General features: G+C 47.1%; 1 protein-coding gene across 2 annotated transcripts in view; it reads left to right on the forward strand.

The window, feature by feature from the left end:
- The window catches only part of C1H1orf198 (chromosome 1 C1orf198 homolog), a 33,358-nt gene extending 16,478 nt beyond the window's left edge, over positions 1-16,880 (forward strand). For both annotated transcript variants that reach the window (XM_008526741.2, XM_070569077.1), the window contains 2 exons: positions 9,722-10,273; positions 13,741-16,880. In XM_008526741.2, the coding sequence (XP_008524963.2) occupies positions 9,722-10,273; positions 13,741-13,797 (609 nt within the window). In that variant the 3' untranslated portion in view covers positions 13,798-16,880. The remainder of the gene's footprint in view (positions 1-9,721; positions 10,274-13,740) is intronic.
- The last annotated feature ends 8,139 nt before the right edge of the window (positions 16,881-25,019 follow it).

Below are 25,019 nucleotides of genomic sequence, written 5' to 3' on the forward strand. Positions count from 1 at the left end.
AGGAAATAGGTCTCAGCTCTTGAAGGAGAGTTGCCGAGAATTTGTAACCATTTTTTATCTAAGATTCCATACCCTGGCATCTGTGACGCCAGGTCATTTCATGCGATTGTTTATCCATCATCTATTGCTTTGTTTTTAAATTTTAAATTGTAGTAAAATACACATAACATAAAATTTGCCATCTTAGCCTTTTTAAACGTGCAGTTCAGTGGCATTAACCACGTTCACATGGTTGTGCAACCATCACTGCCATCCATCCACAGAACTCTTTTCATCTTGCACAGCTGAAACTCTGTCCCCAGTAAACAGCTCCCCATCCCCTCCCCCAGCTCTGGGCAGCCACCATTCTATGTTCTGCCTTATGACATCATCCACTGATTTTTTGAAAAATTCAGTGGAGATTTATTATACATCCCCTCTGTATTAGACATCATACTTAAGACGCAGAGATGAGTAAACACTTCTGCACTCAAAAAACAGCCCAGGGAGGAGATGGCTGCATTTGGTGGCAAAACTCACGTAGGAGAAAAGCCTTAGCCGCACAATCATTCTTTCAGTCATTTTCTCCATTCACTTAACACGTACTTACACACATGTTGGTAGATAGAATCTTATGCCTTCCTCCAGCTCTTCAGGTTAACAGACATTTAATGAGGGTCAGCTGAGTGCCCAGCTCTTTCTCAGCTCTGACTTCTCACACCCCCATCATCAGATCTGCTGAGGCCAAGCTAAGCCTGACCCCAGGTCACGACTGTTGGGGGCGGAGCTAAGAATCCTGGGGATTTGGGTTCCTTGCCCAATTGCCGCACCTCTGTATGGCCTCTTTCCTGAGGCCGGGCTTGGTGGTTCCACCTGCAGAGAATGAACTGGTGCTGTGCTTGGGACCTGGAGTCGCTGCCCCAGTCAAGCGCAGCTCTGGTCAGGAGAGCCCTTGATGGCCCAGCGAGCCCAGAGTGGTCTTGGTGTAGCAGCTAGGCACCTGCTTCTTCAGTCCTGCTCAGTGTCCCAGCCCATCCCTCCCTACCTGGGCCTCTTCCTTCCTTCTGAGGCTGCTCCAGCCCGGTGCCTCTGCTACTCTGACCAATTCCATCACAGAAGGGGGCTCAGAGGGAGAGCTGCCTGTCCATGCCTGTGGGGGTGGTCATGGTCGTCATCTTTTCCACTCTCGGCTTGGCAGGCGTGCTGGGGGAGAGGGTACCCGTGGGGCCCCGTGGTGAATTCCTCTCTCATGCTACTGATGTTTCTGGAGGAAAAAACCCAGCACTCGGAATGCACCAGAGAGGGGAGGCTGGAAGCAGAGAGGATTCTTGGCATTCTCCAGTCGGTCTGGGCTGGGGAATTTAGAGGAACTGCCTGTGGAGGCAGGTCAGGCCCTGGCGCTGGGGTCTGGGCTCTGGGGACCCCACCCCAGCCCCCGCTTGCTTTCCTCCGCCAAGCTGTCTGGCTTTTCCTCCATCTTCCCCAGGCCTTCTCCCGACGTTCAGCTGGAGACAGTAAGTAGGCTGGGTGGGGACCGGTTCCTTGATTCCTTTGGGATGAAAAGATCTCAAAGGGCCAGTATAGACCATTCCCAGAGTGGGGGCCTTCCAGCCCCTTCCTCGGGAAGAGAAGTGAGTACTTGTGAACATGAGTGCCTCCTGGGTGCTCTGCCCTCGTCAGGGATTTGCACACATGTTGCATTCCTCACCCTGGGGAGGTCGGTATCACTGTTCCTGCCACAGGTCAGGACACGGGGGCTTAGGGAAGGCGATCACTGGCAGGTTGAATGGACGAGGAGAGATTGGAACTGGGGTCCATCTGTGGCTTGCAGGTGTCTCCTGCACACGGGGGAACAGAAGGGTGTTCCAGCAGGATACACATAGAGGATTCCCTTGGTTCCAAGCTGTGGCTCTGCTTGGCTGTCCATCCTCATGGCCAGCCGGAAGTTTCTGAGAAGCATGGTAACATGGGGCTGCCCTGTGCCCCCATCACAGTGTAGTTCCTGCACCACTTGGGGCCCCCAGGCTCTCCTCTCCAGGACCCCTCAATCTCTGCCCAGCAGTCACTTTCCTCCCTTCCCCCATGCTGTCCCTAACTCACCCTCCTGAGACCCAGAGCTGACCTGCAGTCCCCTGCTCTGGACCTTTCCTGGTTCTCTGTGTGAGTAGAATGACATGTCAGTACCCTCAGCCCTGCCCCTGTGGCCCCAGGGGTCTTTCCTCAGGTCTCTTCTACTGCCCCCTCAGCCCCCTGCTGCCATCGCACAGGCACTGTTCTGTCCTGCCTCAGGGGCCATGCTCTTTCTTACCTCAGTGCCTTTGCTCATCACCCCCCCACCCCAAGCGTCTGAAGGTCCAACCTGCCCTCCAGACCCCCGCAAATCCAGTTTCCAGTGATTCTCCCAATCATAGTCACGGCTGAGCAGTTCTCCACATGCCCCAGTCTGTGCTGAGCATCTTGGGCTCATCTCCTCATTTATTCTTCACAACAACTCATTTTACGGATGAGCAGACCAAGGCGTAAAGCGAGGGATGTGAGCTGGACGTCTGTGCCCAGGGCCGTGCTTATAACCCCTGTCCTGCAATTCTGGAATTGTCCCTCTTCTGTGTTCCCTGTGAGAAGTACTGTGATAGATGAAAACACAACTAGTGTTGTGGGTGTTTATTGATTGTGGGTGCATCTTGTCCCAGTGAGATGGCAAACCCCTGGAGGGCAGAGACTATCATTTGTCCCTTAACCTTAAACCCTGCACCGGGGCCCCTGCACATCCACCACCTATTGGGTCTCTGGTAGTTTCCTGGCTCACGTTGCCGTGGGGCCTGACAGATGGGCACTATGGACTAGAGCAAGATTCATCCATTTGTTTGCCCAGCTCTTTAGCTCCCCGTCCTCCCTGGTAACATATTTAGCTGTTCAGCCCTGGTCCGTGTTGGGGGCCTTGGGATTAAGGGTGGGCTGTCCATCGGGCACTGCTGGTCCCCCGATGGCCTGGAGGGTTTGACGTCCCCAATCTCCAGGGGCCGAGTCATGCTGTCTCTTCCCGGTCAAGTTGTCTCTTCTAATTTTGAGATTCTAAAAGTTTGTAGTACCTTTCCGTCTTCTTCCTCCTCTTTCTTCTTTGGAGGAGGAGGTGGGGAGAATAGATGTTAAACGCTTTGTGAATTTATTAGGATTTGCTCCACTAAACTATTATGTTTTCTGACAATGTTTCTGCCGCCTTTGTCTCAACAATTTAGATCTGCCAGAGGCTGCCAAGCCAAACAGTTAGTGTTGGCTGCATGCTCTCCCTCTTTACTGAAATATTACACATTCCTCTCCAGTGAGTGGGACGTAAAAATAGATACTGGGCTCAGTTGTGGTCTTTCTGTTTTTAGAACGGACGTGGCCGGCTGAGACCCGGTTCCCCACGTGGGTGACCGATGCCCAGTCCCGGCTCGTCGGGACTAAATCCTTCTAGCACATCTTCCCTGGGGCTTTGACTAGCGCTTGGGGCATTCAGGGTGGGGCTGTCAGCATCTCTGCAAGGGGCCAGGGCTTCCTGTTTATTCCCCCATCTCTCCCCTCTCAAAGACCTCATAAGACCACCGAGTTGAATCTCCCCACGCCGTCTTCCTGCCTGGACGAGCTGGAGTCTGACCCAGCAGCTGTTCTTCACCCGCAGCGTCTTCTCCCGGGGCCCCTGCTCTGTGTTGCTCAGGGCTGTGCGGTGGGGCTGGCTTCACCGCCTTTCCCAAGAGCTCTTTTTCCCACCTGGAAAAACACTTTTTTCCAGAAGTGAAAAAATTGCATCCGGAAGTTCATTGTCTTTCCACTTTCCTCCCCTTCTCTCTGCCAGGCTCTGTACCTGTGCTGGGCCCCAGATCAAGGTGGGACAGCTCTCATTGCTGGGTCCAGAAGTGGTCCCCCTGCTATCCCATCAGTTCCATGAGGCAGACTCACCGATCTATTCCAGGGTCAGAAGGGCCCCGAGGTGCCCAGGGCCCCTTCACACCCATCTCTCAGAACCTCCGGTATGGCATGACCTTTAAAGGGCTGGTAGAAGGTGAGGAGGTCAGAGTTCCCAACAGTCCCAGAACTACAGGCTCAGGGAAAGGGCAGGACAGGACAAAGGCTCGGCCACCATACCCATGGGGAGCTTCGCAGCTCAGACTCCGTGCCCCCAGAGGGCATGCGCTCCAGAGTAGCATTCATGCCAGCTCTGCTGTTTATTCCAAGCGCAGACACTTCCTGCGTGTCCAGCTACAGCTGACAGGTACCACGTGCCACACCCTGGGTGCCCCCAGGAAGGTGCGAGAGGAGCCCGAGCCAGAAGGGAACCACTGAGAATACTACAGATGCCCCCATAGCTTGTGATCATGGAGGTGGAGCTTAGCTGACCTCAGACCACGCAGATCTCAGGGGAAGAAGGAAGTAGTTTGCATTTACTGAGTAGTTACTGTGTGTCAGGCCTTGTGCTAAAACCCTGAGGCACATTGTTCATTTAATCTTGACAACAGTCCAATGGGGTAACAATGATTATTACTCCTTTTTTACTAAAAAGGAAAAAAGCCCAGGTTTGTGATTGGGTAGCTGCTGGGTGGTTTTGCCCTTTACAGAGGAGGAGGGGGTTTAAGGGGAGGAGGGTGACTGGTTTTGGAGCTGGAGGTGGGAGGTACCTGTAAGCATCTTGGTTGGGTGTCTGGTAGACATGGGGCTCGGAGGAGCTCCTGGACATCTCCGAGGGAGAAAACACAGCCAGCAGGGGCAGCCCACGAGGAGCCCTGGTCTGGGAGAGAAGGGGCATGGCCAAGAGAGAGGAAAGCTGGGTTGGGGTGGAGTTTCGGAAGCGGGAAAACAGTAGAACCTCCTGTAAAATGGCAGAAGGAGCTAAGTGGAAGGCGCCACGTGCATATGACCCGCACGACTGTGCGTCTTTGTAAATGAGTTTGCAGCCGCATTTCCCTCTCTCTGGTGCTGTCTGTCGTAGGCACCTTGACAGGTAACCCCCAGGGTAGAATGAGATCCCTGGGGGCCACAGTCCTGGACACATGGCCTTGGTCGAGGCCACTTTTGCTGGAGTTCCTGGAGCTGAATAAAATGAGACCCAGACAAGAAAAAAGACACTTTGCTCCTTTTCTCCCTTCCTCCCCTGCCCCCTGCCCAACAGGTATGTCAGGGACAATAACCTCTTGTCCTTTGGGGTGAGGAGTAGGAAGGAGACGCAGCACCAGCTCAGCTGATCGAGGAGGACTGGTTTTTTAAGGGAGATTGTAGTCTTATTTTATTTGCAAAATCTAAAACAATGTATGCTGAGGGAAAGAGACTTAGAAGCAAACATCTAGAACTTCTTTTCTTCTGTGAGTTCTGTTTTCCTTATTTTTATCCCCAAAGCCCCCCAAACCACGTAGCTGCTTCTGTCAGCATGGCCCTCTTCTAACAGGTGACACCCTCCCCCGAGGAGCTGTCACGTGGTCTCCAGTTGTCCAGGGAGCCGTGGGAACAGCCTCTGTCATTCTGTTCGAGGATGTCACGTCCAGCTGAGTGCTGCTCGGTGCCCTTTCGACAGCAGCCCTGAAGCAACCAGGAACCACTGTGACTGCCTACTCTTCCCAGCATCCCTGGCCTGGCCCACGGCTGCCTCCACATAGACAGATATTCAACCTAGCCTTCCAGAGGCTTCTAAGCAGAGATCACCACTGGAGAAATTGTTGATCCTAAAAAAGCCTGGGGTTTGATGAAGTGCTCAGTTTTAAGTGCCTTCCTTACACTATAATTTCCAGATCAAAGTTAGTTCTGTTCTCTGAGTCTTGGTCCCCACTTCCAAGCTATTTTTTAGCAATTTGCCTATTTAAAGAAACCATCATCTCTAGGCCCATAATCTCCCTGTATTCTATTGTAGAATTTGGAAATATGCAGAGTATTGAGAATGGTTCACTCAGAAATAGTGCTTTAAAGGAGCCAAGGACATACATTGGAGAAAAGAGAGTCTCTTCAGTAAATGATATTGGGAAAACTGGACAGCCACGTGTGAAAGAATGAAAGTAGACCATTATCTTACACCATACACAAAAATTAACTCACAATGGATTAAAGACTTAAATGTGACCTGAAACCAGAAAACTCCTAGAAGAAAACATAGGCAGGACACTCTTTGACATCAGTCATAGCAGCATCTTTGCAAGTACCATGTCTACTCAGACAAGAAAAACAAAAGGAAATATAAACAAATGGGACTACATCAGACTAAAAAGCTTCTGCATGGCAAAGGAAACTGTCAACAAAACAAAAAGACAGTCGACCAACTGGGAGAAAATATTTGCAAATCGTGTATCTAGCAAGTGGTTAATTTCCAAAATATATAAAGAACTTACAACTCAACAACAAAAAAGTGAACAATCCAGTCAAAAAGTAGACAGAGGATCTGAACAGACATTTTTCCAGAGAAGACATACTGATGGCCAACAGGCACATGAAAAGATGTTCAGCATCACTAATTATTAGGGAAATGCAAATCAAAACTATAATGAGATATCACCTTACACCTATCAGCATGGCTATAATCAACAAGACAAGAAGTAACAAATGTTGGAGAGGATGTGGAGAGAAGGGAACCCTCATATACTGCTGGTAGGAATGTAGACTGGTGCAGCCACTATGGAAAGCAGTATGGAAATTTCTCAAAAAATTAAAAATAGAAATACCATATGATCTAGCTATCCCACTACTGGATATTTATCCAAAGAACATGAAATCAACAATTCAAAGAGATTTATGCGCCGCTGTGTTCATTGTAACATTATTGACAATAGCCAAGACGTGGAAGCAACCCAAGTGCCCATCACCGGATGAATGGATAAAGAAGATGTGGTGTATATATTTACAGTGGAATACTATTCAGCCATAAAAAAGACAAAATCGTCCCATTTACAACAACATGGATGGACCTTGAAGGTATTTTGCTAAGAGATTTAAGTCAGGCAGAGGAGGACAAATACCATATGACTTCACTCGTATGTGGAAGATAAACAAACACATAGATAAGGAGAACAGATGAATGGTTACCAGAGGGGAAGGGGGTGGGGAGAAGGTGAAAGGAATAAAGGGGCACATGTGTATGGTGACGCATAAAAACCATACTATTGGTGGTGACCATGATGCAGTCTGTACAGAAACTGAAGTATGGCAATATACCCCTGAAATTTACACAATGTTATCAGCCAATATGACCTCAAGTGAAAAAACAATTAACAGCCCTTTAAAAATCAAACTAGGTCACTGACATTCTTGTAGAAATCCTGCCTGTACAAGGCTCTCCGGTGTTTCCATGGATGTTGTCCCTGGTGGCCACTGGCTTTTTATATGTGTGTGATGGCCAGCACGGCTTCAGGCCTTGGAGTCTCTTGTTCCAGGTTGAAATTCCAGCTGCACAATCTCGGACTGGACTGACCTAGGATAATTTAATCAATTGCACCAAACATCCATTGTCTCATTTGTAGAAAGAAGAAAAGAAAAAAACCCAACAACAACAAGAAGTATGCCTGAAGCCTTGGATGTGCTCTGTCATCTCCATCGTTCTGAACCACAGCACTGGCAGGGCCAGAGCTTGGACGTCTTTTTCTTGGGTTTTATTTCTTGTAACACTGAGCTTCAAGGCAGCCTGTGCTTGCAATTTTAACTTGAGTCCTTCCTCACCTCATCATCTCATCTTTTGAGCCTTGAGGGGACACCTCTGGTCGTCAGAATCCGGGCTTTTAGGAGAGTCTCAGACTGAGAGAATGTGCAGCATTATGGGTTCGGGGCCTGCAGTTTCTGTGGAAGAAGCAAGATTCTCATCTTTGCCCTGACAAGCACGTCCGTGCCCGCTGGTGAGAGTCCTAGGAGAGAGCTGTTTGTAAAAACTAAAAGACCTGAATCAACAATTTATTAAGGGAAGGAATATGCATTAATGTGATAAAGAACCATGTTTTGTATGTAAGTGAGCACATACAGTTTTAAATTATTATACTCAGTGATGATAAGGAAGCGGTGCCTGAAAATGCTACTCCAGTATATAGCTTCGGCATTAGAAATTGGGCAGCCCCTGGAAGACAAATTTGGTGGTTTGCATCTAGAACCATAAAAAAAGAGAGGTGGAAACCTTTTGTATTTGGATATTTCACCTCTGGAAATCTATCTGAAGAAATTAACTCCAAATGGGGGAGAGCTATAGGTGTGTGAAGATGTTCGTGGCAACCTTAATTATGACAACAAAGATTAGACCTGGCAAATTGTCAGATAATAAGAAAATGGTCAAGTAGATGATGGGGCAGCTACCCAATTTTACACCCATTCAAAATAATGGTTACAAAGACCATGTCGCACCATGGATGATGCTTATGATTCAGTGAAAAAACAATACCCAAAACAATATGTATAACAGAATTGCAACCTCATAAAATATGTGTATGAAAACACACAAAAATATGAAAAGTAGTAGTGATTATGGGAAGGGTTGTGAATGATTTGTTACTTCTTTTTTCAAATTCAAAAACTTGCTGTATTGTAGTTTTGTTACTTTTATTAAAAAACAAAGACGACGGGGTGTATGAGGGAGCAGAAGTCACAAGGAAGAGAAATTTCAAGATTGATTTTAGAAATGATTGACATGGCAAGTTGCTTTCTCTGCAGAGCTTGAGAGATGAGGTTCTCCTGTGTGTTCTGCTGTAAAGGGAAGGGGTTTAGGTTTCCATCTGATGATCTGTTGGTCAGAACAGCTCAGCACTACAATGTTTAGACGTCACCGTGGCTGGCAGCCTCGGACTCAGGACAGTGTTTCTGGAGCACTCAGATACGGGGCTGTGGGCTGTGCCCGGCCTGCTGGGGGTCTAAAGAGGAAATGTCTGCAGCAAGGTGCTATCTTGGTCAGCTTAGGTTGCTGTAACAAATACTGTGGGGGGCTTAAACACCAGACATTTATTTCTCATGGTTCTAGAGGTGGGAAGCCCTGGATTAGAGTACCAGCGTGGTGAGTTTCTGGTGAGAGCTCCCCTCCTGGTTTGCAGACGGCCACCTGCTTGCTGGGTCCTCACATGGTAGAGAGAGAGATCGTCTCTCTTATTACCTCCCAATGCTCCAGCTCCTAATACCAGCACTTTAGGAGTTAGGGCTTTGACATATGGATTTGGTGGGGGGACACAATTCAGTCCGTGGCAGGCGTGAAGATGGAGTCTCGGACAAGGGGAGGGTCAGGTCTCCACAGCAGTACTCAGGCCTGCCCTTCACTTTCTTGGTTTAGTCCAGGAGAGCAGGGTCTGGCTCTGTTGGCTTTCTTTCGCCATTGTCCGCCCCTGTAGGTCGGGAGGGAAGAGGCCCTGGAGGTGAGGGCTGGGTTAGGCTGAGCTGTGCAGCCTTACTCATCACCCTCCCATGGAGGGCAGTCTCCCACCAGGCAACTCCTCCTCAGAAGGTGCTGGAATCACCCTTGAGGAGACAAGTGGGTGCTCTGCTCACCAAGCAGAGAGGCCTTCATCATCATAAGATTCAGGAGTCTTGATACTGTTTGTGGCTCAGAGTGTGACAGAGTCTTGGTATCAAAGCTTCTGCTGTGTTTCAGGTACATGGTGGCAGTCCTAAAAATAACCACCCAGGACAGACAGGAGGTTCCAGCAAATGGACAACAACCATGGTTATTGCTGTTGGGGGAGGTTGTGTGAGCTGGCACACCTGTTTCTGTTGATTATAAGATTGCTTTCTCTTTTTTTTCCTTCCTGTGTCCCGGCTGTAGAGTCAGATGGAGTTCAGCATCGCCTCCTTATCCATCCAAGAGCCGAGCTGCGGCGCTGCCACCAGCGAGCCGAGGCAACTCTCCAAAGTTTCTCAGGGCTCGCAGGCCCTCCGATCTTCCCAGGGCAGCAAGTCCTCCAGCCTGGACGCTCTGGGTCCTACCCGGAAGGAAGAAGAAGCATCCTTCTGGAAGATCAATGCAGAGCGGTCCCGGGGCGAGGGGCCTGAGGCTGAGTTCCAGTCGCTGACCCCCAGCCAGATCAAGTCCATGGAGAAAGGTGAAAAGGTCTTGCCTGCCTCTTATCGGCAGGACCCCGCCCTGAAGGACAAGGAGGTCAAAGTGGAAAGGCCCAGCAACCTCCGCCAGGAGCAGCGTGTCCTTCCCAGCATCAGTCTCGAGCACGAGAGGCCCCAGCCTGTCCAGACCTGCACCAGCACCTTGAACGAAACCACCCGCTCTGAGCCCATGGGGAAGCTGCTCTCTCCCGAGGCCAGGCAGGAAGATGCGGAGGATGTGGAGGATGCTCTGTTCTCGGAACCCATGCCTGCACAGGTGGGTAGCCTTGCTTCAGGCCAGGTGGCCCCCTCCTCCGGGAGTGACCTGGGGAGACTTCCTACGGGACGGGTGGGCCGCAGATGCCCACGCTTTCTTCGTCTTCCCCTTCCTCCTCCTTTTCTCTGCCCAGCCCTTGGAGGACTTTCGGGGTGAGGACTGCTGGCTTGTTACGCAGCTCAGTGACTGACAGAAATGCAAGGAGATAAGTTTTGTGAGTCCAACTTGGTGCCATGAGTGTCAGTCTGTTATGTGATTATGTTGCAGATGCCCACTGCCCTTCCCCAGGTGTGTGGGGGCAGATCAGGAAGGGAGGGCAGGGGGCAGTGAACAGGGGGTCTCACGGGGAGGAGGCGGCCAGTGTGGGAGGGGTTTGGATGCCCACTGAACCAGGGGGGCCTGTAACGTTGGCTGGGGCATTAGTGAGGAAGGGATCAGCGGGTGGTCTGATGGGGACATGGAGGAAGCAGGGACCCCAGAGCCTCTGCCAAGAGTGGCCGTGCTTGTCCTCAGGGACCAGAGGAGACTCTTCCTTCAAGGAGTGATTGGCAGCTACTCATTTCAAAGCAGGGCCGGAATAGGGGTCCAGAGAGGAGTCCTAAAGAATGGAGTTCTTTCTAGGGGATAGAGGAGAAGCAAGAGAAAGATCTGAGAGGCTCACTGGGTGAGGGAGAGTGTGTCGTGAGGAAAGAGGGACTCCGCGAGAATAAATAGCATGAGCGGCCTCTGAATGTTCTCCTGTTTCTTTGTGGGAGCGGTGACCATTGTCTTTATAGTTGGTCTGCATTTCCTAAGAAATTGAGTGAGCAAAGAGAAGACAAGATGTCTGATTATGATGTTAAATGGAACTAGTGTTGGAGGATTGCACAAAACCCCCAAAAATATAGATAAATAGTCATATTTCAGAGGGGGACCTTCTTTGAGGCAGTGTTTTATAATGAACAAAGCTATCCTTTGGAAATAGACAAGGGAGAGAACCATTTCTGGGGAAAATCATGGACTGGATGCGACCACAGACAATGGTCCATGTCCTGTCCATCTTGGAGACGACAGCATTTCCCCTGATATGCTTTCTGGCATTCAGAGCATTTCGGGATGGGTCAGAATGCTGGCTGAGTCCTGCTGGGGGGAGGGCAGGAGGGAGGAAGGGCTGGGAACGGGGAGCAGCTTGCTCACCAATGAGGACAGCCAGAGGGAAGAAAATGAGGGGTCCCTCTTGGCCTCCTGGGTGTGCTCCCCGCTAGTTGTGGCCTTGGGATGGGACCAGACAGTGATGAGCGAGATCTTGCTTTTAAACAAACACTTCAGTGTGCGTGCAGCCTGCAAGTCCTGCTGCTTTCAGAGGAACCCCCTGGGAGGCTCTGCACCCAGGGCTGTCACAGCTCCAAACCATATTAGGCCTTCTCTGTGGGAGCTGCCCAGACAGCCAGTGACCCGTTCTTGAGGACTGGGTCTGGATTTTGGAGCTGGGGGACATGACCTACTGGCAAGGCAAGCAGGCATACTTCAGCGGCTCTCCTCCCCTGGTCCCCCACCTCTCTGTGCACCCCATTGGGCTCCTGGCTCTCTTGTTGTTGGGCAAGCCCAGGATGTGGTTTTCTCCATGTTAGGGCCATCCAGTCTCCTTGGCTGTCTTTTCTTTTCCTTAATGTATCTTTGAAAAAGTTTTATTGTAGCTAAATATATGTAGCATAAAATGAGCCTTAAAATACTAAGTATACAGTTCTGTGGCATCAGATACATTCATATTGGTTTGCAACCATCACCACCATCCATCCACAGAACTCTTTGATCTTGAAAAACGTTGGCAGCTCCCCATTCCTTCTCCTCCAGCCCCTAGCAACCATTGTTCTCCTTTCTGTCTCTATGAATTTGCCTTCTTTAGGTCCCTCATGGAAATGGAATTATACAGTATTTGTCCTTTAGTGACTGGAGTATTTCCTACTACATTTCGTTTATCCATTCATCTGTTGATGGACCCTTGGGTTATTTCTACCTCTTGGCTATTGTGAATAATGCTGCTATGAACATGGGTATACAAGTATCTGTTCGAGTCCCTGCTTTCAATTCTTTTGGGGTATACCCAGAAGAGGAATTGCTGCATCGTATGGTAACTCTATGTTTGTCTTCTTGAGGAACCACCATGCTGTTTTCCAACAGTGGCTGTACCATTTTACATTCCCACCAGCGGTGCACAAGGCTTCCAGTTTCTCCGCATCCTCACCAACTCTTGTTTTCTTTTTCCTTTTTGGATAACAGCGATCCTAGTGGGTGTGAGATGGTGTCTGTCTTTTTGTGGCTTTAATTTGCATGTCTCTAATGATTAGTGATGTTGAGCATCTCCTCATGTGCTTGTTAGCTGTTTGTATATCTTCCTTGGAGAAATGTCTGTTCAAATCCCTTGCCCAATTTTAATTGGTGTGTTTTTTTGTTGTTGAGCTGTGGTCATCCTCTGGGTGTTTCCTGGAATGGGGTTCCAGGTGCTTCCACGCCTCTGTCAGCAGATGACCTCATCAGTTGTCCTCCTGAAGAAAGGGAGCCCTGTGATGGGTACTCCCTCCACCTTCCGTCAGCTCCATGTCAGCCTTCCAGCCTGTCCTCTCCTTCAGGTTTCCCAGCATCTGAAGCAGCGTTTTTGGCCCCTCCCTTTCCTGCCTCCTCTAGTGCGTGCCCCATCTGTCCTCTTTGTTTTGTATCTCTAATCTTCCTGCCCATCGGCTCCTTCTTACAGAGCTGCTCAGCTTGCCTCTGTCCTTGTCTAGGGCTCTTTCTCTGATACTCTGCAGTTGGGTCTTCCGCTGATGGAAGCGTTTATGTAAAGAATGTGAGAGTCTTAATTGTAAAAAGAAGCAGGGAAATGTTTGTGTGGGGGTTGGAGAGAGAGGATGAAATCCTCTGAAAGAATAGATTTCTGTGCACAGAGCAGAGTGAAATACCACCACATTTAAGAAACTAGTAGGAAACCAGAATGTCCCTGGATTAGGGAAAATCACTCCAGAACCTTCCACATAACCTGAAAGAAGTACTTTACATCCTTTCCCCATATTTGTCATTCTTTCAACTTTGCAACTTCTTTTTGTTTTGTCTGTGCGTGTGAGTTTTACATTAGAAGGACTGTCTCTGTAACTTGTTCTCTCGTCCATGATGACTAAATTTAAACATGCCTGTCATTCAGAAATAGAAATGATACATTTTTCTCCTTTTGTCTGTAGGTAGGGTCTGTCAGCTGCTCACAGACATGCCTGGGGTTGGACAGGGGCAAGTGTTGGATTCTGGCAGAGTGCAGCTTGCGTCGAATTTTATTTAATTTTCTGGTTCCAAGCTCTGAGACAAATTGAGGTCAGGGAGCCTCTGAGACGGAAGCAGGCTGTTTCATTTGGGTCATTTTAAATGAGATGCTGTTTTTAGATTATGCGTAACTAAAAAAACCCTCATGCCTTACTTTGGTGTTTTTGTCCCTTCCACAGGTCAGCTCAAGTAATGTCGTCTTGAAGACAGGATTTGATTTTCTGGACAATTGGTAAAATGGGTTAGACAAAAAAAAATAAATAAAACCAAGAACCCCAAGATGTTTTCCAAAGTGGCGTGGCGGAGGAGGATGAAAAGGGCAGCATTTTCTGTGTCTTTTCCCGGTTTCTGTACATTCTTTTCTTAACCATTTGGAAACTGGTAAATATTTTCTTGTTCAGATTTCCAGTTTTTTCCCTTTTTGGTAAGACCAGATATATATGCTATTTTCAATGATTTGATAACAGAAGTTTTACATTTGGAATTTTTAAAGACTGTTAGGAATTCAGTAAATCTTATAAATAAAACTTCTGTTCCAGCGCCACCCAATTCCGCCCCCACCCCCCAGAGAAAGAGTTACCTCAGCCATGTCACAAAAATCATAAAAGTGATTTCCATCTTTCTCCTTCCTCTCCTCCCTTTTTAAAATGTATGGAGTCACTTTGATGGGTGACTGTTAGTGATGTCCTTAGCAGTAATGACATCAGCGCGCTGGCTGTGACCATGGAAGGATTTGCCCCCCATGACTTTTTGCCCGATGCTCCCCGCTGTCCAGGGCTTCCCTTGCTGATGCCACATTTCTCGCATCATGTGCCGCCCTCCACCCTTGTGTCATTTCCAGGAAACTGACTGTTGACACATGGCAGAGGTCGTCTTTAAGCTGCCCTGAAACTTATTCAAACTCTTCATCATTCTTTAAGAAGAGCTGCATGTTTAGAAGTTTTGTATTAACTTTCATTATTTTGTATCTAGATTTAGCGATTGTAGGGCTACCACTTTTCTTGGGTTTGTACTTGTTTGCTTTTGGAAGTTCCTTGTTACTTACGTCAGGGGTTGGGTATTCCCTGCCCTGGGCCTCTGCAGGGGTAAAGGCAGATGGCAGATTTGCTGGAGGACAGGGGTCTTCTCCTTAGGTGTGTTAGAGCCTTCTGGCATGAGACTGGCAGGGGCAGTGGACGTCCCTCATCCCAAGGACTGGTCAAACTGTGTCACAATGGACCCTCCCCCAACCCTGACCGTCAGCAGAAGTGGAAGTGTTGCATTTCTGCATTGCCCCAGCAGTGCCTCCTGGAGACTTTGGTGATCATAGCAGCAGCGTCTCCTGGAGCTGGACTTCACTGCCCACTGCTGCTCCAGTGGAGGCGGCTCCGAGGCTGCCCGGGGGAGCGAGGTGGCCCCTGCCCCAGACGGGATGGGGCAGGGCGGGGTGGGGAGGAGTGTGAGCCTTACCCTGCGAAGCCTCTGCCCTGACCGATGGCCCCTGAGCTGCGTGAGCCTACAGGATGTGCCCAAACGTGATCCACACATTGCCTCTCACTGTGTTCTCCTCACCTGAAGCCTTAATCCCTGCCAGCTCTGCCAGTGAGCATCTGGTTTCAATATCAACGTGTGTCTTTTGCAAAATGCCTTTCTGTTTCACAGGACCTTCTGAAATGATTTCCAGAATATTTTATCTGGCTCCAAGGTAAAGCACATGGCAACTTTTTTTTTTCCCCCAGGCAAGTTTCTGCCAGAGCTGTGGCTTAGCCAACTTTGGGTTTGGTTTCTGCCAGTTGTGTTATGTCCCCAAGCTTCCTTTGGCCCCTTGGAGTCTGGGCTTCGACCTTCCTCCTTTGGTTACTGATCGTATTGTGGCAAATACAGATTCTTTCTGTACCGTTTAAGTACAGTTGAAACATGCAAGGGGAAAAAGGTTTCTAGCATGGTGGTGAGGGGAAAGGAGCCGAAATCCCAGCTGGAACAGCACGGCAGGGTGCGGCCCCTTCCATCAGCCGCTGAGCCTCAGAGCTGGTCTTACTGCCTGCATCCACCGGTGGCCTCGAGGGCACAGGGCTGTTTTAGAACCCTTGCTTGAAAGCGGGATCCCTTAAAAAAAAAGAAATGTGCACACGTGAGTGTGCATTCCTTGGTGTTGGTGTAGCAGGGAGGGAAGATCTGTGGCCTGGGCCAGGTAGCCCGAGGTGATCTCTCTGTTCTTTGGGGAGACAATTCTGATTTCTTTCCCACTTTCTCATAAAGCCCAATAATACCTGCAAGTTCTCCGGGAGCTGGGGAGATGGAGGGATTGTTCAAAGATTATGCCTCCTTTAGTACTCTGTGGGGTACCCAGCCATGTTTATTAGTTATCTTTTTTTTTTTTTAGATTTTATTTTTCCTTTTTCTCCCCAAAGCCCCCTGGTACATGGTTGTGTATTTTTAGTTGTGGGTCCTTCTAGTTGTGGCATGTGGGACGCCGCCTCAGCATGGCTTGATGAGCGGTGCCATGTCTGCACCCAGGATCCGAACCGGTGCACGCGAACTTAACCACTCGGCCACGGAGCCAGTTCCTAGTTATCTTTTCTAACAGCGTTTAAAATTTCCTATGGTACAGCCTCCTGAGATTAAATGTAAGATCGAAACTTGGCAAATCCTGGAGGGAGTCCTCAAGTCGTGTTGCTTTGCTCTGCTCTCGGAACTGGAAGAGTATGAGAGGGACAAGTGGAGGCTGGAGGACGCATGCTTGTGGGTCTCCATCCTGCCTGACCCCAGATCCTCCTCTTAACCTGGGCCGTCTACGCAAAGATGGTTCCTTCCCTGGCTCCTGGGAATCGATGTTTGGTGTGTCCAAGTAAGGGAAAACGAAGCTCTGGTGTTTGCCACCCTTTTTTCCCCATGTATCAGGATGGAGTTTCTAAAACCAGGAGTTTATATTTATTATTTTTAAAAATGCACACTTTTTAGCTGAAGCCTATGTGTGGTTTTGGATTTCCGCCCCTCTCCTTCTCTGCACCTGGCATTCAGCTCAAGGATTCAGTGTCTTGCTTTGGGTGACTATATTTTGTAAAATCTTCCCCACAAAGTCAGAAGCCAGTCTCGGGTCTTTCCCCTGGGGATCCCTCCCCAACCCTCGGGGTTTGGGAGTGCTTCCTGCTTTGGGAACAGCGGGGGTCTGTCACAGCCCATGCTGCACCCCACGTGGATGTCAGGGCGGCCTCCCTTTCTTTGTCCCTCCCTTTCTTTGATACACGTTTTCAAAAGTGAGAATTCTTACTGACTACTTGTAACTTGGTTGTATTTTATATTAATAGCCTTTAATAAAGCCATTTAAAATATGCTAAAATGTGTCTAGTTTAGCCTCTACTGGAGTCAGGAAGCCTATTAAAATGATTGTTGTTGAACGCGGAAGAGAAAAAAAGATTCATACCAGCTAAAGCCAGCTTGAAACCTCTTCCAAAAGCCCACTTTGCACAGTCCTGACTCTGGCCCCCTGCAGGTTTGTGGGAAGCAGTGACCACGATGCACAGGCCCCCAGCAGAGGGACGGGCTGCCTTCTGGAGGACTCCTCTGCAGCACTCCGGTGGCCTGGAAGCCACAGCAAGTCTATCCAAAGACAAGCTTATAACATGAAGTGACTGGCTCAGAAGAGCAGATGCCATCTCCTGGAAAACTTTCGCCTTGAATCTGGTTGGAGCTGGTTTTCTTTGGAGGAATAACGAAGTTAAGCATAGCCAGTCAGTCTCATTCCATACATTCCTGTGTAGGTGGTTAGTTACCAACTATAGACCGAAGAGAATTTTTAGATCTCAATTTTCCATATCAAATAAGCTTTTAAAACTAATGCCCCTCAGGAAAATGGTGATTTGGGTTGACAGACTTCTAACATCATCACGCAGGTGGGGCCTTGCTGCCTTGGGGACCAAAGATTTCTTTGATGTGCAAGTGATGGTACTTGCTGGCTTATTGGTAGATAGCAATTGTGATGACATTCGTGGGCCAGCAAGTGTTGGGTTATTACATTTACACATTATGAGAGGAGGCAAATAGCTACCCAGCCTGTAGGTTTGGCAACTTTTATGGTAGCCCAGTATGTGGCACTAACATATTAAAAAAAAAAAGCATTTCTATTCAAGAAGGGGGCCATTCACCTAGATACTTCACAGCCAGGAGGCAAGATGTTGAATCTGGGGAATAAGAATGCTCTCTGTTGTTGGGCGGGGTGTTCGTAGGGCTTTTCTAGCAATTTCTTTGGTCTGATCCCATGCGCACATGCAATTTCTTAATGAATTTATCAGCTTTCCAGGTGCCTTGATACCAAGAGGGGAGCACCCTAAGAGGAAATCGGTAATTCTGAACCCCACCCAAACTCAGACAGAAAACAAGTGAGCAATTCTGGATGTAAGGTCAACTTAAAAATTAAGAGCAGCAGTACCAACTAGAAACTTAAATAAAAAGATCCCAACTCGTAATGGCAATCAAAAATATAAAACGTCCAGGAATCAACTTCCAACAAGTACACAAAGACTTCTCTAGAAGAAACTATAAAAAGAAAATAGAAGTTGTAGAAGAAGATCTGAATAATCCTGGGTGAGGTAACTTAATATTATTAAAATGTTAATTTTCCCCAAATCGTGTTATAAAGTTAGTGTAACCTCAACAAAAATTGCTGTCGGATATTTTGAGACATTTGACAAATTCTAAATTGGGAAAATAATAGTTCACTGAAGAATAAGGAGGGCCTTGCTCTATCAGTTATGGAAACATGTTACAAGGCCATAGAAATGTGGTTGTGGGTATTAGTGCAAGGATAGGTGGTTCGATCAGTGAAACAGGATGCAGAGCTCAGGGACAGACCCTGCATAAAAGGGAACTTAATTTATAGTCAAAGTGACACCACATGGGAAGGAGGATTTACCACATGGAGAGAGAGAAACGTGGGTTCTTAGCCAACACTACACAGAAGGCGGGCTCCATATGGATCAAGACCAAATTATAAAAGACAAAAGTATAAAGCGAACAGAGGGACATATCTTGTGACGTAGGGCAAAAAAGGACTTCTTTAATAAAAGTTCAAAAGTAAAAACCAAAAAGCAAAATATCGATACATCTCATACATAAAAATTTAGAATTTCTATCAGTGAAGTACACTATGGATAGAGTTAATTAGCTGAAAGGATAGGAGAAGATATTTGCTATGTCCATTCCGGTAAAGGACAAGTTTCAAAAATATATAGGGCACTCCTGCAGATCAACAAAGGAGGCCAGCAACCTCAACAGAGAATTGACATCAGAGAAAATCCTTAAAAACTGTCAAGCGTATAAAAAGTTGCTTAAAATAATTGATAATCAGAAAAAAAGATAGCTGGATAATACCAAGTGTTGGTAGGGATGGGATGGAGCAGTGGTTCTCAACTGGGGGTGATTTTGCCCCCTGGGGACATTGGGTAGTATTGGGAGAGAGTTTTTATCATCACAATCAAGGGAGAGTATGTTGGTGGCATCTAGTGGGTAGAGGCCAGAGATACTGCCAGACATCCCACAGTGTGCAGAACAGCCCCTCACGACAAAGAATAATCCGGTCCAAAATGTCAATAGTGTCAAGGTCGAAAAATCCTGGGATAGAGGAATGGTACAGCCATTGTGTCAAGAGTAATGTGGTACTATTTTGCAAGACTAAGTGTAGAGATATATATATATATATATCTTGTGACTCCATAGTTCCCCTCCAGTATATATGTGGAAGAAGTTCTCACACAGGCACTTCATGTGTACAGGGCTGTTTGTTGCAGTGCTGTGTTAGGAGTGGGAGGCAAGCTGAATGTCTATCAATGGGAAGATAGATAAAATCTGATGGACCCACACTATGGATTATCATCTAGCACTTAAAAGCAACAATTTAAGGGGCTGACCTGGTAGCATAGTGGTTAAGTTCACACGTTTTGCTTTGGCAGGCTGGGGTTCGCAGGTTTAGATCCTGGGCACAGACCTACATACCGCTTATCAAGCCATGCTGTGGCGGCATCCCATATACAAAGTAGAGGAAGATTGGCATGGATGTTAGCTCAGGGCCCATCATTCTCACAAAGAAAAAAAAGCAACAAATTAGATGTACACACGGCAGCATGGATGGATCTGAACAAATATTTTACTTAGTGAAAAAAAGGAAGAAACGAAATACAGAACAATGCAATTTGCATAAGTTAAAAAGATGCACATAAAACAAGACATATTTATCAATGGAATGATTGCTTATGGGAGGAGGAGAGGTGGAAATAAAAGTGGCAGGAAAAAAATAGAACAGATCTGGAATGGACCAATGGTGATCAAGTGCCAGTAGGAGCCTAGTTGCAAAGAAATCTGATATCTCTTGTGATCTCAGCCTGTTACTGCTCTCTCCCATCAGACAGGAGATTCATTTGTGTAGCTGGTGTGTTAGGTTGGAGGTGGTCCTTGGGCAACATTGGTTAGATATTTTGTGGCTTGGCTCTATTTGGTTGCAATTTCTGTGACTCAATAGTCACACATCAGCCCACATCTATAAGCCTACTGGATCAATCCAGGCACTTCTGTAACAGCAGATGGGCTGGCTGAGCAGGCTGGGAGGAGAGTGAGGGTAGGAATTGGTGACACCTGATGCCCTGTTCCTTGGGGACAGAAATCACACAGGCTGTGTGAGATTGGGCAGGACACTGTGCAAAGGAGATGATCTCATCAATTGGCCAGTGCCTTTACCACAGCAACCTGAAGTTTACCCTAACTGAGGATTTGTCATGCAATAAAATCATAGACAATAATATGTGTGAGGACCTTTGAAAATTACTTAAAATTTTCTAACTGCATTACAGAAAGTGTGGAAAACACAGTCTGCTGCTTTAACACAATACCAACATTTTGCAGCATTTACTGCTGATCTTTTATTGTGAAAATGTCCAGATCCAAGGGGAAAGCATGTGTCACAAGGACAGTTCAGACTGGAAATGAGATCCAAATGCAAGTCTGGCAACCACATGGATGCTGGCAGTTCTCTTTGTGCCATGTGCTCCGTTTCCCTCCCTCCACCCCCTCACTTTGTCTCCATTGATTCATGCCAACATCTAGCCCCAGGATTGCAACAATATATATTTTCCTTCGTAGCTCTTACTATGTTGCAGCTGGTGCTAGGCACTGGCAACTCAGTAGGATGTAATACAGACATAGTTGCTACCCTCAGCCAGCTTCCATTCTAGTGGAGGAGACAGACTGAACATATGACCACGCAAACACTTTTATAGTTGAAAATTGTTAAAAGTAAACAAGTTTTCTGCTTCTGGTCATGATAGAGTAATTGGGATTAGACTTACCCTCGTTATAAACAACTAGAAAATTGGAGAAAATATATGAAACAATGATTTATAGACTTTGGACAACAAACAATGCAGGACTGTGATCCAAGAGAAGAGAAACAAATGAAGTAAGCCTTATGATTTTCCTGGCTTTCTGACTTGAGGCATTTTCTAAACTTTGTTGCAGGAAGACTCGCTGAGCTGAGGGGAATGAGTTTGGGAAGGAGAAGATAGATGGAATTTGCGGGAGGGAACTGTGCAGAGAAAGAGCTTCAGAAATATTCATGGGATTCCCCTAGAGTATGTTGGAGGCAATTTCTGGACTGCAGCACAGGGAGAGGGAAATAGAAACAGAGCCTGGCAAGCTTGCTGAGGTGAGAATAATTTGGAGTTGGGGAGGCAAAGGGGGCTAGAATTGAAAGGGCAGAGTTCTAGAGAGGAAGATCTCTAGAAATCTGCATAGGAATCCCCTTAAGTCTTTGGCTCAAGCCAATCTGTACATGCGTAGGATGAAACTCTAATGGGTTGGGCAAGAACGACTTCCAAGCAAATAGCAGTTATCAGGAAGTTGTAAGATAAACAGTTCCCAGAGTTCACACAAGGGCAGGAGTCATTCAAGTTCCCATCCAGCCAGAATGCAGACCATGTTGAATATGTGGGGGTTCTCATGAGAGATCCTAGAAGGGCCATGCAGTAGGAGTGGGGCTAAATTAGCCTTAGAATAAAGAATACTTTAGCACTGCCCTAAAAGAGTTTCAAAACAAGGCATGAAAGGGTCAAACCAATTCACAAATAACAGATGCCTGTCAGAATATGTCCAACACTCTTTATAGGAATATTACAAAATAAAATTCACAATGTCCAGCAAACAATCAAAAATTATTAGACATACAAATAGGCAGGAAAATGTGACTCATAAGTAGAAAAATTAGTCCATAGACGAACCCAGAAATGACAGAAATGAAGGAATTAGCAGACAGGTTGGTAAAACAGTTATTATAAATATGATCTATATGTTCAAGGATGTAAAGTAAAACGTGAAGAAGAGAGATATGGAACTTAGAGATATGGAACTTAGAGATATGAAACGATATCTGAAATAAAAATTTCAGTGGAGTAGATTAAAATTAGATGATACACTGCAGACAAAAGTGAATGTGAAGATAGCAGTAGAATCTATCCAAAATGAAGCAAAAAGATTGGGAAAAAAAATGAACAGAATTTCAGTGTCATATGGGAAAATATTAAGTGAGCTGATATATGAATAATCAAAGTCCCAGAAGGAGAAGAGAGAGAGAGAGATGAAAAAAAAATATTTGGAGAAATAATGGCCAAGTTTTCTCAAATTCAACAAAAACTATAAGCCCACAGATTCAAAAAGTTCAATAAATCCCAAGTAGGATAAACACACACACACACATATGCCAAAGCATGCTACAAATGGCTAAAAGTCAATAATAAAGAGAAATTCTGTGAAAACAGCCAGAGGGAAAATAGATATATTGAGTATGGGGGGGGCGTGGGGGCGGCGGAGTGGAGAATTACTACAGACTTCTCATCTCAAAATATGCAAGCTTGAAGTAAATGGAACAACATCTTGAAGTGAAGAAAAGAAAAATAGAACTATCAACCTAGAATTTAATATTCAATTAAAAAAATCCTTCAAAACTGAAGGGAAAATAAAAACTTTATATATATACAAAATCTGGGAAAATTTGTCTCCAGCTGACCTGCATTACCAGAAATATTGGCTAATTCAGGATAAATCTCCCTATCTTATGGTCAGCTGATTAGCAACCTTAATTCCATCTGCAACTTTAATTCCCCTCTATCCTGTAACATAGTCATAGATTCAAAGGACCAAGATGGGACACGTTGAGGGTGGTCTGTCTGTCTACCACAGGACATGATTTTAATTACCTGGTAAGATCACCAAAATGTCCCCGAGGAAGGGATATTTCAACCAGGAGAGTATTCAGAAAACCATTGCAATTAATAGTTCAGGCAAGAGGTAGTGATGACTTGGCCCAGATGGGCAGCAATGGAGATGGAGAGAAGATGATTTAGGGGACACTTGGGAGGCAGCTCGACAGAGTGGGTTCCCACTCCAGGAAGATGGGATCTTTTATCCTGACACAAGCACAGATGAGGGGGCAGTTTTGATTGGGAAGAGATAATGTTTGTATTAAAGGCGAGCTGATCCTCCAAGAGTCAAGGCCAGGCAAAAATAGGAAAAAATTGGGGTCGTTTCATCAGTCACAGAGCCGAGCCTGGGTGTCAATGTCAGGTTTAATCCTATACATTGTTTACCTCTCAAACAAACTCACTTGATGGATTGTTTGCAAAGGCAGCCCCCAGCAATTCCTCCCATCCCTGATCACACACATCACTCCTCCCAGCAAGAGGTGAGGTCCACTTCCCTTCCCTCTGGATCTGTACTGGCCCTGGGACTTGCTTTGACCCAAAGGATCTGGTGGAAATTTCGTTGCATGACTTCTGAGCCTCAGCCTCAAGAAGCGAGGCAGCCTCCCTTCTTGTTCTCATGAAATGCTTCCACCTCTGTGCAGAGAGTGTGGTCTGGCCTACTGGAGGATGGGTGGCCATGTGGAAGAGAGCTCAGGGAACTCAGTCAACAGACCCAACCAGCCGCCTGTCCTGTGAGCAAGGACATTGGGATCAACCAGTCTCCTTGCTTGCTAACCGCCTTAGTCAGCTCAGGCTGCTATAACAGATTACCATAGATTGGGTGGCATAAACAAAAACTTTTATTTCTCACAGTCCTGGAGACTGGAAACCCAAGATCAGGGTGCCAGCATGCTTAGGTTCTGGTGAAGGCCATCTTTTCACTGTGTCCTCACATAGTGGACAGAGACAGGGCTAGCTCTCTTCCTCCTCTTACAAGGACACTAATCCCATCATGGGGGCTCCACTCTCATGACCTAATTATCTGCAAAATGTCCCACTTCCCAGTACCATTCTATTGGGAATTAGGGCTTCAGCACATGTGAATTTGGGGAGGACACAAACATGTAGTCCGTAACACCCACCGGGTGCAAACATGTAAAGAAGCTCAGCTGACAACACAAGGAACCAAGAGAAGCCATCCCAGCTGACTCCTGCACAGACACCAACCCACAGAATCATGAGCGAATAAATAGTTGCTGTTGTAAGCCCCTGAGTTTTGGGGGGGTTTGATGGACAGCAAGAGGTCTGATATGCCTTTCCCACAGCACCCCCTCTCCAAAGGTCTACAATGGATTTCTGTTGTGAAGAGGGCAAAAAAGCAAAAAATAAAGAACAAAGCCAAAGAAACCTTGCCCAACCAGATAAGACTTTGTGGAGCAGAAGCGCTCGATGACTATTTGCACCGCGTTCTTCACTCAGTGATGTATGTAGACCCCATCTAACCAAGAGAATTGTCTAAGGCTGACATGGTGGTCCAATGGGCGGCCGGTGGGCTTCTGAGGCAGACAGGATGATGTGAGGGGACTTCCTCACTTACCAGCTGTGTGATCTGGAACAAGTAACTTTTCTTCTCTAAGCCTCAGTTTCCTCCTCTGCAAAATGAGCCCAATCGTTGACACTTCACAGAGTTGTGAGGCTCTGTGAACGCAGGTTTGCAAAGCTCCAGGCCTTGGTCGGTGATGGTTGTCAGCACTCCCCACTGGGCCCTCGAGGTAAGGGAGGGGAAGCTGGATAGGTATATAGTCATGCTGCTGAGTCATGGCCAAGTCTGGGCTGGGGTTGGGGGGCTGGGCTCCATCAGCAGTTTTTAGCCTGTGATGTTTGAATTTTTAAAACTCTGAGGGGGTGCTTCAGAGAACACTTTGAAGAAGCTTGGTGGCTGGTCTCACCCCTTCAACTCGGGAGATCTGACTTGATCTCTTTTCTACGTTGAAGCTTGGTATCAAGTGGTTGTTGTGAAAAAGGTTCCGGTGAAAAAATCAAGGTTGGAGACCATAAGCACTTGGGTCGCTTCAGCTTCTCAAGTTCTCTGAGCCTTGGGAACTCTCTAACCCCTGCAACCCAGCCTTCTTTAAACTCCTAGCTGCCCCGGACTAGAAACAGCTTTCCAGGAGGTATTTGTCCTGCTGTTGGATAGAGCTGAGCTGTCCCATAGAGTAGCCACTGGCCACATGTGGCCACTGAGCACTTGAAAT

This window comes from Equus przewalskii, chromosome 1, assembly GCF_037783145.1.
Source record: "Equus przewalskii isolate Varuska chromosome 1, EquPr2, whole genome shotgun sequence".
NCBI classification, from domain to species: domain Eukaryota; kingdom Metazoa; phylum Chordata; class Mammalia; order Perissodactyla; family Equidae; genus Equus; species Equus przewalskii.